Below are 13,867 nucleotides of genomic sequence, written 5' to 3'. Positions count from 1 at the left end.
AGGCTGGGGCACCAGCCTGGGCTCCCTGGGAGAGCTACCAGGCCACACTTGGAGATCTGTTGATAGAATGAGCTCCTCCCATGAGCACTGGGAGCTGCCCTGTTCAGGCTCCCTGGTGACCAGGTGCTTACGGAGGGAGTCACGGTAATTCCCACCCATCCACTCACAAAGCCACGGGCTCTCCCTTGATGTCCGAGGACTTACAGAAAACCAGAACTCAAAAGGCAGATGGCAAGTGGGGCCTGAAGGGTTACATTTTCCTGCGTGGGGAGCCCGGATGTCCGGATGGCTCTCATGGGCGCCCATTATCCACTGCCCAGCAGCACGTTTCTGCCTCCCAGCTGCGGGATCTGCGGGCCAGACGCTCTTCTCTTTGGCCACGTTGTTCTTGGCTCTCTCCTGGGGCAATTAGCGCCAATTGTGAGGTAGCTTTCCTGATTCACACGCTTGCCCCCTAAAAGGAAGAAAAAGAACGGAATGTGTTTGCTAATTTTGTAGGCAGAGAGCAGCTGTCAGATGCTATGGAAGTTTATTGTTATTTCATTCTTGGTAACTTTCCCTGAATTTTCAGCTTGTACTGTCTAAGTTCTGAGCCAGGAGCTGGAGCGGAGATACAGCTGTTAGACCTGTGTGGCAGGAAATTCAGAAAGCCGGAAAATAATTTTAAAATGCAGCAGTTAGAATCAAGATGAATTGTCACCTTAATATGCAGAAAATATGAGTCAACAGGCTCCAAATGACTCCCTTTTGAAAAATCACATCATTAGATCTTACCAAAAGTCACAAACAAAACTAAATTCAATTGTCACTTTCTAATTTACTCTGAAAAAAAAAAAAAAAAAAAGGAATGTGAACCATTTACCAGTGAATACCCAAAAACAGCTTTTACTAAGTGTGTAAAGCAGAAGAATACTGCAAGCCACTTCAGGGGCCTTGGACACAGCTCCTTTTTTGCTAAGCAGTGAGTTTATTTAGTCCCCAGCAAACTTTGGGATAGATCCTGGAGTTTCCCCTTTAGCGTTCAGGAGGGGATGGCGAGTGTGGAATGGGAAGCAATTCCCTCTTACGGTGACTCATCTGCAGCCTCTGACCTGTCCCCCTGAACAGGTGTGTCCTACGTGCTGTAGCTTTTTTTCCTTCTCTCCTCTGGTGTCACCCTCTATTACTTTCAAAACAAGTGTGTGCTAAATTGTAGCAATATTAATCCCCCCACGGCTGCACCTCCACAGCGAGCAATAGGCAGAGGCAAGAAATTTCACCTGAGGTCAGGGATGGAAAAAAAGGTCCCAGCCCAGGTGGCCACATCCCACCCACCCAGAAGGCAGGCCCAGCAGGCCCCACCCGTCCCCGCCCAGGCAACAGGCAGTGGCTGGCGTGACCCAGGTCCTGCTAGAGCCCTTCTCTGGGATGCATAGCCAGAGACTACGCTGAGAATTTCACCACGCTCTATGGGTTATTAGCAGAAATTGCAAAATAGTCCAGTCACCATTGAGCATAAGTAGGCTGTACCTGTGCGAGCTGGACTTTGCTCGCAGTCCCCAGTTCCACTTGAGGAGCAGGGTGGTGAATTCATCGTCCTCATGCCACTGAGCTGAGGCTTGCCCAGTCTTCTCCTGGTTTGCTCCCTTCTCCCATGGGTTTTCAAGGGACATGCGGCCATGCCAACCGCTGTGAGGCGTATCCACATTGCCCTCCTCCTGCCCTTTTCTCTCTCCTCCCCTTTTCTTTCCTGCACTTTCTCACTCTCCCTTGCAGCCAGAACCCTTGGGTTACCTGTCATTGCTGCTTCTGGGGCTTCTCCCACTCCCGGTCTAGGAGGCTGCACCCCGAGGCCTGCACCGCTTGGGATGAGGGTCTTTACCACAGGACCCTTTTGCCAGCAGCCCCTGAGGCTGTTTCTCAGGCACCCAATTGCAAGCTGCTGGTCACATCTCCTTCATGCCCACTCTGTTCAATGGGAGGAAACTTTTCTTCCTCATAGAACACTGCTGATTAAAAAGCCAAAAAAGAAAACAATAGTGAACACATAGAATTAAGGGGTTCAAAAATGGAGTGATGACGTCCTCCTGTCCAAGGGGAGTGTCGGGTCTCATTGGGAGCCCCGTGTCTATCTGGCCATGTGTGGTGGCCTGTAATCCCAGCACTTTGGGAGGCCAAGGAGGGAGGATCACTCGAGCTTAGGAATTGGAGACCAGCCTGGGCAACATGGTGAGATCCTGTCCCTATGGAAAATTTTTTAAAAGGCCGGGCGTGGTGGCTTATGCCTGTAATCCCAGCACTTTGGTAGGCCAAGGAGGGCAGATCACCTGAGGTTGGGAGTTCGAGACCAGCCTGACCAACATGGACAAACCCCATCTCTACTAAAAATACAAAATTAGCCTGGCATGGTGGTGCATGCCTGTAATCCCAGCTACTCGGAAGGCTGAGGAAGGACAATTGCTTGAACCTGGGAGGCGGAGGTTGGGGTGAGCCGAGATCGCACCATTGCGCTCCAGCCTGGGCAACAAGAGTGAAACTCCAACTCAAAAAAAAAAATTTTTTTAAATTAGCTGAGCGTGGTCGTGGTGGCACATCCTGTAGTTCCAGCTACTCTGGAGGCTGAGGCAGGAGGATTCTTTGCTTGAACTCGGGAGATCAAGACTGCAGTGAGTGATGATCTTGCCACTGCACTCCAGTCTGGGTGACAGAGCAAGACCCTGTCTCCAAAAACAGAAGAAAAAGAGAGAAAGAGAAATAGAGTCAGAATAAAGTATGTGTAGGGGGCCAGGCTGGCAGGAACTTTGCAGTCACACCCAGCAGAGAATACTCCAGAAACGTGGGCTGTTAATCATGTTGGGATTTATATCCCTCCTCAAATATTTGGAAAGGCTGCCAGGCAGGAAAGGAGCAAGTGAATTTTGTATGATTCCCAAAGGAGAATTAGGACCCCTGGGTTTAAGTCGTGGAGATGCAGATTTGGGCTCAGCATAATGAGGAATTTTTAAATCATTATGGCGATGCAGGGAGGGAAAGGGGAGGGGACTTGGTGACCCCTCCCATGGGTGCCCACAGCACCCTGGGGTCTCCTGCCTCCCATTCTGAATTCTTTGAAACACTCTGGTTCCATTAGGAACTCCTTGACCTTCGACCCGTGGGCATATGCTGAGGGAATACCACCCCTAGGCCCAGAAATCAGAGATCCTACCTGGCCTTTTCGCTTTCTGTTCTTTAAAGCTGTTCCAGATAAAGAGGTGAGGTCTCCAAGGCTCTCTCCCCGGAGACCAGAGAAACCAGAACGGAAAGAAAGAGCCTTTCACTTGTTTTTACCCACCTGTTCCCAGTGATGTTGCTGTGGCCTTACTGTGACTCAGAACTCTTCTCCCTAATCCCTTTCTCCCATGTCCTGGTGACTTTCATGGAACATCCCTGCAAACACTATTTCATGTGCTGGCCTCCTCCACAGGGCCTCACACACCCTGTCAGCCCGTGGCTGGGCTGGGCTTACATGTAAGTGCAGCCCTGTGGTGCCTGGGCATTGCGTCCTCCACAAAAGAGCAGGTGGAGGAGATGGCTGGTGGCAGTCAGAAGCCCGAGAAAGGCAAAACCAGGAACCCAGGACTGACAGCCAGGGCACCTTTGCTTCATGTTATAAGAGTGTCCTTCCATGCCTGGAGCTCCTCTGCACTTAAGAAATATGCAAATTCATCCAATGCTGTTAGGATTCAGAAGAGTTCTCCTTGGAAAGCAGAGTCAAGGCTCACTCATGGGCGAATTCCCAGCCGCCTCCAGCGTTGGAGCCCTCTGGGCATCTGGTCCTCTCTGGCCCCAGGGAAGTGGAGTCTGAAGTAGGACCCACAACTCGATTTGCACCAACAGAAGTCATTTTCTTATGTCAGCCTTCAGCTTCCACTTTCCTGGTCACCTTTCTTAGGCTTTTCTCTGCTGATGCCACCCCTGACTCATGCAATTACCCCAGACGCCATAGGGCTTGTGGGATTCTCACAGTGCACAGGTTTTCAGGGTGACCTACCCTGTGAGTGCCTCCAAGTGGAAGCCAAGTTAGTGCTCAGAGCAACAGGGGCACTGATGAAACTGGGAAAAGCACCTTGGCAAGGACGGAGCCCAAGCTCAGTAATGGGAAGGCTGTCCAGCCCTGCTGCCGGTATCCAGGAAGGTAAACTCTTTCCTAGGAGACTTCAAAATCAGCATAAATGTCCAGTTATCTGTAGTGTCGCGGTTATACCCAGCCAACCACTGATTCAATAACCAGCCTCCAGTGGGGAATGCGGGTCTTGTTCTTGCGTGATTTGGAGGCTCCTGGTATCTCTAACTGACATCCAACAACCAGTAACTCAAGTCACTAAGAGGGTAGGGTGGGGAGGAATGCCAGGCCAGAGCTGGTATTTGCATTATGTGCTATGCACTCACAAAACATTGTTTTAGTTTTAGAGATACTGAATAATTCTTCCCAAAAAACTCTGCATTCGGTGACTATCCTGTTCCTGGTCCTGAGTTTGATCACGTCGCTGCTGAGCTCTGGGTTTACCTTCTACAACAGCATCAGCAACCCTTACCAGACATTCCTGGGGCCGACGGGGGTGTACACCTGGAACGGGCTCGGCGGTGAGTGGCCCTGTGAGACTCGGTGCTCTGCAGAAAACTGCATCCCGCTTGTCCCCATGTCTCTGCCTCTCACACATGCATGAACATACACAGTCACGTTTACGCCAAGGAAACTATGAGGACCTCCCATGAGCTGAGGGCTGGGGTTTATTTTGTCAATCCAAAGTGTTTATGAAGCATCTCTGGAAATAGAATTCTGTTTTAAATGCACTGCTGAGGAGGCTTATAACAAGCCAGGCTTTGCTTTTGAGACTCTAACATAAGAAGTCAAAATGCACAAAAGTCAACAAAATATTGACCGGGCTTCTGCCATGTGCTGAACTCCAAACTAGGCTCTGTGTGGCATGTAGAAGCACACACACGTGCACACACATACACATGAACACACCAGCACACACTTCCTTCTCTTTCCTCCTCCACATGACAAGAGTCCACTTGGTCTCCACACATGACATCTCTACATGGTCGTGCCACAGAGCCACAGATAATGGCACATAAGAGAATCTGGGTGCAATACCTTTTTTGTGGGCTACCTGTGAGCCTGGGGTGTTGCTGGGTGGTGTTGCTTGGTTATTTTGTTTGTTTCATGGGTGTGGTGCTGGGAGGACGGAGCCCAGATGGGAAGCGGGTCCCAGCCTTGACTCACAGTCTTCTGGCTTTCACTGGGTTTTTCCAGGGCTCTGCAGCTGCCCATCTGCCCAGAGCAGGGCTGGGGAAGTACCTATTTGCCCTGCCCAGCTGCCTTCAGGGCCTTTTGCTCCCACCAGGCAGTCAGGTTTCTCCTGTTCTTTCCCTCTCCACCATCAAAACTGGACCTTGGGAATGAAGCCTGTCCTAAGGAAATGATTTCTGAGGTGGCTTCATGTAAGCTCCAGGTGACGCATTTTAACACAGGCCTGAAATTTTGAAGCACAGGAAGGAGGCTCTGGATATCAGACATGTCAGGAAGCCTCGGAGGAGGGGCTGAGGGCAGCATCATCCTGTCCCTCCATTGAGTGTCATCCTTACCACGAGGCAGGCGCAGGTGGCTGAAGGAGGCCAGCGTCTCCATGTCATGGAGTAGAGGTGTGCTGAGGAATATGAACAACTGGCTCTCCAGTGGGGAAAAACAAAAAGAGAAAAAAGCCCTGGTGATTGGAATCGTGTAAACACAGCCACATGGCCGTTTTCAAACTCCCAATGTGAGATCACTGACGTGGAGTTGAGATGTACAAACTGGCCCCAGCACAGCACAGGTAGGACGGTGAGGGATGCTTTTTAAAATGGAAAAGCATTAAGCCAGGACTACAGGTGGACCAGAGTCACATTACATACTCACACCTCAGCTCCAAGGATTTGGGGTCAGGCTAGTTTAACCACATTCATATATGACTGGCTCTTTCTTTCTGTGCTTTTATTACTTGGGGGTAAAAACAAATAAATCCCCCAATTTAATGGGCAGCCACTATGGACGAGGCACAAAAGTCCTGTAGAATGAATATCACTGTTTCCCTTTCTTATGGCAGAGCTGAGTGTCAGAGGTTAAGGGACTTTGTTACACAATCAGATATACTCACCTGAATGCCAGAGTCCCTTGCCTAAGCTACTTGTATGATGATGGTTCACCCCAGTCAATCAAACCAAGGTAAACCAATAGGTACTTATGGCCAGGGTAAAGAGATAGATTATTTTTACTTTTGCTCATGTAACTAAGAAAGTACGAGAAGCAGTGGCTTCAGACACAGCTCGAGTCAAGGTCTCGGCCCGTGTCGTGAGGACTGTTTCCTGCCATTGCTCCATCTACTGAAATCCTCAGCATTGACTCCATCATTCATTAATTGGCCAGATCAATCCTCTTGAAGATAAGATGACTGCTGGCCACTCTGGGCTCATTGCTGATGGTGGCAGCCCCAGGAGAAAAAAATTTCTCATTTCCTCCAAATTCAGAGAAAGTCCTGGGCTACTTTGCACTGGCATTGCCCTTCTCCCATCCCTTGACCAATCTCTGTGGCTGGCAGGGTTGAATTCCCCAAGCCATCCACTAATGGGCCAAGGCTACCTGCCCATCCTGCAGCTGGGGCTGGAATCGGCCCTTCCCCAGCCGCAGGGGTGAGTGGGGAAGGAAGCCTGCATTCCTGGAGGGAAAACAGGCGCCAGGACCAGAGTAGAGGGCCAGGTGTGGCGCCGGCCGAACAACAGGGACCCAGCATTGCTGTGTCTACAGCCTGCAGGGTTCAAAGTCCACTGCCTTTTCCACTAGGCTGTGGCTCCATATCTCTGCTCCTCCGCTGCGGAGTACGGGCTGGCTTTGCATATAGCAGAGGCCTCATGCATGTTTGTGAAGGAAAACATGAAAAACAGGGACCTGAGAGCCTCCCCGTAGCCCTGCCTACTCCTATCCACAAAGAATTGTTGGACGGAGAGGGAATTCCTGCCACCTTCCTTTCCTGGCTCAGGAGCAAGTTCTAACACATAGAGGGAGGCTGTGAGGTGGGCAGAAAACAATCTGAGAGGTTGATGTGTAAGGAGCAGATTGCATTCTGATGCCTGCCTGGGAGAAGGCCTCAGCACAGCTTAGCTTCCTCTAAATGCCCCTTGAGGCCTCTTGACTCTAACAGGGTTGATAGGCCTGACTTTTGCCCAAAGTAGCCCTTTGGGGGTTCCTGATTTTCTCACAGGAGCTTTGAGGGTTTGAGAACTTACTGAAACTCTCAGTTTCCAGGAGGCTCAGCCTGCAGAAGGGCTTGTATACAGAGATGTCTTAATTCTTGCCTTGGGTCATGGCTGTGGGACAGCATGATCAGACTGACTTCTGGGAGTCCTGGGGCCAGAAGGAAGTGCTCCAAACTCCTAGGGGCTGGTTTTGAACAACCTCTGCTTGGCCAGCAGATGTTGGGTAGGGAAGGAAGTGGGTTTCCTGGCTTGTTTCTGACAGAAAGAAGCAGGTTCTGCTTTGAGGAGACAAACAGCAGTCTCACTTCCTAGATTCCCGTGACCTCTGACCTCAGCCTACCTTCTGCACCACACTGACCTGATGAGGCTGCATCCTGGCCTCAGGGGATAAAATTGTCCCCTGAGAGAAGCTTGGAGCCAGAGACAACTTTGCAGACTGCCTGTTCCAAATACATGTGTGTCTCATCTGAGGAACTCAGAGAGTGGAAAGTGATCAGGAGGTCACAGGGCCCAATGGTCACAGGCCAGGACAGAAGCCAGGGTCCGTGAGCCTTCCGAAGCTCCTCATCTACTCCGGGGCTTCCTCCAGCCCCTATAAATCCTTCTGTCCCAGAGGCTGGAGAAGCCTGGCAGGTAGAGGCTCTGGGCATCTCATCACTAAAGGGGACTCAGGTTTGCATTTTGTGTCTGTGTGTCGGCCCCTCCCCATTCAAATCAAAGTTCTAGGCAGCCCACTCTGGAAAAAAGCATTTAGACTATATACATCCTGCCCCTTTATGATTAAGCTTTTATAAGAAACTTCACAAGAGGAAAATGAAAGATAATTAAGGCTGTGAGGCACCTGGAGAGCTTCAGAGGGTCAGGGCTTTTGTACGGACAAATTATTAAGAAATAAAACCATTACATTGAGGATGAAGGTCTGTCATCAAGGAGTGTTTAAAACATTCTCCTCATACAAAACCCCTCTAATTAAGGCCTTTTGAAGGATGGTTTGGAAGGTTTCCCTGGGTGTGGGTTATAGCAGGATACATTTGATGTCCACTGAGTTCTGGGTACATGGCGGCAGACGGAGTCTCAAGGGGCTTCCGTGGCCAGGATCCCCTGGCGGCCCCCATGCGTATCAGACCTCACTGGGTGAGCCTGCTCACCGGCCTCATCACAGATCCTGGAACATAGGCATCCTTATCCTCCAAAACCTTTCTTTTAACAGCTTTATTGACACGAGTCACACACCATACAATTCACCCATTAAAGTATACAATTCCATGGTTTTTTATATGTTCTCAGACATGGGCAAGCCTTACCACCACCAATTTTAGAATATTTTGATCACCTTGAAAAGAAACCCCATGCCCTTTAGCTATCACCCCCTCCCAGCCCACTTCCAGCACTAGGCAACCGCGAAAGCCCTAATCTACATTTTTTTTTGTCTCTATCTCATTCCCTTTGAAAGATGAGGAATGAGGCTAGGAAAGGCTACATGACTTGTCCAAGTTCATCTAGCTGGAATTTCCAGTCCTGTTCTCTCTGACTCCAGAACTACGTTCTTTTAACTAGACAAAAGTGGCTCTCCCAAGTCTATACTGAAGAATGTTCTTTAGGGCTCGGCAGAGTAGCTCACACTCAGCACTTTTGGAGGCCGAGGCAGGTGGATCACTTGAGTCCAGGAGTTCGAGACTAGCCTGGGCAACATAGAAAAAGCCGGTCTCCATAAAAAATTAGTCAAGCATGGTGGCATATACCTGTAGTCTCAGCCAGTCAGGAGGCTGAGGTGGTAGGATCAATGGAGCCTGGGAGGTGGAGGTTCAGTAAGCTGAGATGGTACCACTGCACTTCAGAGCCCAGGGGAGAGTGAGACCCCATCTCAAAACAAACAAAAAAGAATGTTTTCTAGTGGAGGATATTGTGAAGAATAAAAAAGGGAAGACAGAAACATGCAGTAAGTTCTCTTCTCTAATGAGTTTTGTAAGGAGATTCCTCTTGATTAGACACTTGCCAGTAGCATCATATGCCATGATATTCAAGCTCCTGGGATGGCATTTGTGGCTCTCAGGGCAGCCCAGTCTCGGTACCCAGTTCTTAGGACCCTGGGACCTCTCCCCAGCAGCTGAGCTTGTATCTCACAGTCCCAGGTGCTCCAGGCCCACTGCCCACCCAGGGTCTTTTTAAGGCGGCTTCTTCCATCTGTGATGCCCTGTCCTTCCTCAGCTCTTCCCAGACCTCCTTATACAGCTTCCCTCTGAACTGTCCTATTCAATCATTCATTCAGCACACTACTGCATTCACCACCTAGGAAGTGCGCTGTTTGGTAGACAAGTTGCACAACTACTTCTGAAAGCGTTTGAGTCAGCACGTTCACTATTGGTCATACACAGCCCTGCACAATCTTTAGTGTTCTATGCCTAGACATCTAGTTTGTGTCTTACAATTTTGTACCTTCTCCCTAGTGCTTAAAAGAGTGTAAACTCCTGTGTAGATATGCAATACATTCCCATATATATGTGTTCCATAAAGATAAGTGACATTAAAAACTGTATCACCATGCCATGCATGAAACTCCATCTTCCTTTCAGCATCCTTCGTTTTTGTGACCATGATACTGTTTGTGGCGAACACGCAGTCCAACCAACTCTCCGAAGAGTTGTTCCAAATGCTTTACCCGGCAACCACCAGTAAAGGAACGACCCACAGTTACGGATACTCGTTCTGGCTCATACTGCTCATCATTCTTCTAAATATAGTCACTGTAACCATCATCTTTTTCTACCAGAAGGCCAGATACCAGCGGAAGCAGGAGCAGAGAAGGCCAATGGAATATGCTCCAAGGGACGGAATTTTATTCTGAATTCTCTTTCATCTCATTTTGGCGTTGCATCTATTTTACATCAGCCCTGAGTAGTAACTGGTTAGCTTCTCTGGACAATTCAGCATGGTAACGTGACTGTCATCTGTGACAGCGTTTGTGTTTCATGACACTGTGTTCTTCATTGATGCTGTACTCCTGAAAATTTTTCCCACAAGGTTGGGGAAATGAATGGGAAACATCGCTGGTCTGTGTGGTATTCAAAGCAATAGTATCATGATGAGCGTAACGACCCTTCTGACCTGGTCTCACAATCTGAAATAATAAAAGGCTGTGTCATGTTTCTTTTCTTTGAGTATCTCAAAGCACTTCAGTGCCTATGATCTCATTCCCCTCAGGAGGGACTGGGTATTTTTATTCTACTCTATGCATGAAGACTTCTGGGAACAGAGGGTTTCAGAACTCACCTTTCCAGGACCAAGTGCTGGAGGCAAAGAGAGATTTTGGAGTAAATGACTTGGTTATCTGGACCCTCAGTTGCTGGCATATTCAAACCCAACGGTGGGTAAAGGTGATTACTGTGATCCTCAAACACATTTTTGATATTCCTAGATGGGGTTTTGGTCAGAAAGAGAATAGAAATGAGAATATCAGAGAAAGAGAAAAATGATAGCCCTGTGGTCTATATGCTAAAGAGGCTAAACATTATATTTTTGGTTTAATAGGAATTGTGGTGAATTCAGTCAAAATGGAAATGAAACATTGCAGCAACTTCTAGCATCCACCGTGTCAACCAACAGCCTTAGTTTCTGTGGTGTAGACCTGGGTGTGGCAGGTCTGATGGGAGTGTGTCATCCATCAGCAGGCTCCTGCCCAGCCAGAGACTGAGGGAGAAATGGGTTAGAACACTGTGGCTTGCAGGCATTCATTCCTTGAGTCAGGGACAGGGCAAACGTGGAACACGGGCATGGGGTAGGGTAGCCCTTTGAGAACAGATTGGGTGAAACTGGTTCCCGGTTTCATGAGAAGCCGGTGGGCGACCAGGAAAATGTTTTAAAGGCAACAGAATGGATCTGACCTTCTTTACAGTAGAATATTTTCCCAGAAAATCACTTTGAGAATCTTTTGAGCTTGACTATTTCACAAGTTAGCCAGGTTGAACACTGATAGGGTTCTGAAACGATCACCTTGCGTGTCTTGATGGGACCATGGCCAAAAGGAGCAGAATTCCCTGGGTGTGATTTGCAGAGCAGCATCTCGTTGGGCAGAAGAATATCTCATTTATGAAGCTATCAGGGATTAGTGACCTTCTTACTCATGATTTTTTAACACTGTCTTAGAAAGAATATTTTTCGTTTAAGAAATACATGTAGGATACCTGCGATGTGGCTAGCACAGTGCTCACCAGGGTATCCACCCCCATGGAGCTACTGTTGGACAGTCAAGACAGGTATTCAGAAAGCAATTGCTAAACTCCATTTAAAAGAGGTACTTAGTCACAAATTGTGCTCATTCTTGGAAAGGTCAGTTCTCTGTCACGTCCTGCTCTAAAGCCCTACTTATTCAAAGTTACTCTTAATATTAACTGTGAATATATTTTTAAAAATCTGATCAACAGTGAACATTTTCTAAATTCTTTGGATCTAGAAACACATTCTTTGAAAGTTTGCATTTGATATCAGATTTTAATAATGTAAACAACTAATGAAGAGGAAACAGCTATAGATAACAAACCCACAGAAACAATTGCTAAACAGGCACTCGCATCGTGTGTTTGTGTGAATGATTGTGTTTTGTGGAAAAAGCGCTGCATTTATTCACCTCGGCATTTGAGCAGAGCTCAGTTTCCTTAGGGGGAAAATTTTTCTTAATACTTATATCACAAATGACCTTTAAAACATGGGAAGCAGGTAAATGGAACTACGTTTCACAATTTGGGAGACAAAGAGAATGGTTTCCTTAATGTGTTTTAAGGCAGAAGATAATGAAACTACACATGCAAAGCCTGTAGAAATGGCTTTAATGCTATTCACAAGCACAGGTGGGTGTGTGGAAGGGTGAACACAGGCCTCCATGCCTCAGCCTACAAGATGGGTGGATGGCATAGTAAGGCAACAATTCATTACACAATGAATAGTAATTTGCTGTTTTAAAACAACTAATAAATGTACATTGTTTTACATTTGGTGAATAGATTCACCTGAAGCACTATTTTGAAGGGGTCTGAACTAGTCATATTATGACCGTTGAAACACTGTATGACTCTAATGAACCCACGTGGTCTTGTTATGATGATCTGGGTTGCAAAGGTTTATCCATATTTGCAAAATAAGTAAGTTGTGTAAAACATATGCTCTTCATACAGTCTATGATGAGAACTTTAGAGAAATCAGTACTTTGTTGTCAAACTGGGCTCAGCCAGTGAGTTAGTGTTTGCAAAGCACAGTGGGATACGGGAGGGAACCTCCAGGTAAGCTTTGCTATCATCATTAGAATTGTGTCTGATCATCTCAACAAACTCTGTGGGTTAGGCAGGACGGGAGCATTGTGTCCTTGGATATGGTATTTCTCAGGGTCCACCTAGGGATCCTGCAGCCAGCCTCACATGGCCATGCACTAGTGATGCCCTTGTATGCTGCCTGTGGAGCCGCAGGTACACGCCAGCAGCTTCATGCCTTTTGAGGCTGCTCGGCCTCTTGGAGGGCCTGGGACCCTGCAGATTCTGCAAAGGGCAGCAGGTGCTAAGCCGATTTGCAGAGTGGGCACTCCTTCCCCACCCCACGCCTACTCAGCAACCCTCCTTCTCTTATGCTGGAACCGGTCATTCAGGGTAGACTCAAAGCAGGTTTCTAGTTGACTAATCTGTTGCCTTTCTACAGCCTAGACAACAGGCAAGATGTGTAGGGGGCAGGGATGGCTCAGAGTCAGGGGCCCTCTGACCCTAAAATTCCAGTGTGGAGAGAAGCTGGGGGCTCTTGGTCCCTGCGCCCCTCTGGACTCTTTGGACCCAGCACTCAGAACTTTCAGGGGCCTCAGGCAGATGAGGTCATCGGCCAGTGGTGCAGAGGACTGATCTCCCCTAACAATTGACCAGCTCTCTAGCCCTGGTCCTCGTTCCCTGACCCCTTAGACACCTCCACCTCCCAGGACTTGAGAACCTTCGTAGGCTGCTCTGACATCCCACAGAGAGTGGTGAGAAACCAGCAAAGTCACTGCCTATCTCTGAGCTCATCTTTCCTCATGAAAAAAAATAAATACATAAATAAGAGAAACAAGAATCAGTGTAGGATGAAGCAGGGAAGTTCTGGAGTCACGCCGCCTGGGATCTGCTACTTACGACTCAGAGAAGTGACTTCGTCTCAGTCAGCCTCATTCTAATCATCTGTGAAATGGGATCACAAGAGCTGGTTTAGCTTGCAGGGCTGTTGTGAGTGAACCATAATAAGGAGCTCTGTGCCCTTGACGGCTCAGGGTGGCCTCCTCTGTCACAGACCCATAAGTCCCTAGAACACAGTAGAAACTGTGAGTGGGAATAATGTCACCACCCTTAGCCACTGCAGGCCACACTCATTCTGCTGTCCTGTAAACAAACAGTAATAACCAAAACACTTCAGCCCGGAGGCGTTAGTAGACCTGCCCAGGAACTCAACCTGACAAGTGGCAGAGCTGAATGGAAACAGGTCTCCAAGTCCTTTCTTTCTGTGTTGGACTCGTTGGACAGTTTCTGTGTATCAGGCCGAGGAGAGGTGCTTGGGTGGAGTCAGGAAGGGAAGGAAGGGTGGCCCCTGGTCCTGGAGTTCTGTTCCAGAC

General features: G+C 48.3%; 1 protein-coding gene across 1 annotated transcript in view; it reads left to right on the top strand.

The window, feature by feature from the left end:
* Positions 1–10,099, top strand: part of CLRN3 (clarin 3) — a 28,769-nt gene extending 18,670 nt beyond the window's left edge. Inside the window, exons 3-4 of the mRNA XM_034931709.3 lie at positions 4,423–4,602; positions 9,828–10,099. Coding sequence (XP_034787600.1) covers positions 4,423–4,602; positions 9,828–10,099 — 452 coding nt within the window. The remainder of the gene's footprint in view (positions 1–4,422; positions 4,603–9,827) is intronic.
* The last annotated feature ends 3,768 nt before the right edge of the window (positions 10,100–13,867 follow it).

Source organism: Pan paniscus, chromosome 8 (assembly GCF_029289425.2).
Source record: "Pan paniscus chromosome 8, NHGRI_mPanPan1-v2.0_pri, whole genome shotgun sequence".
In the NCBI taxonomy this organism is placed as follows: Eukaryota; Metazoa; Chordata; class Mammalia; order Primates; family Hominidae; genus Pan; species Pan paniscus.
Note: the sequence above shows the minus strand (reverse complement) of the source record. Positions and strands in the feature narration are given on the sequence as shown.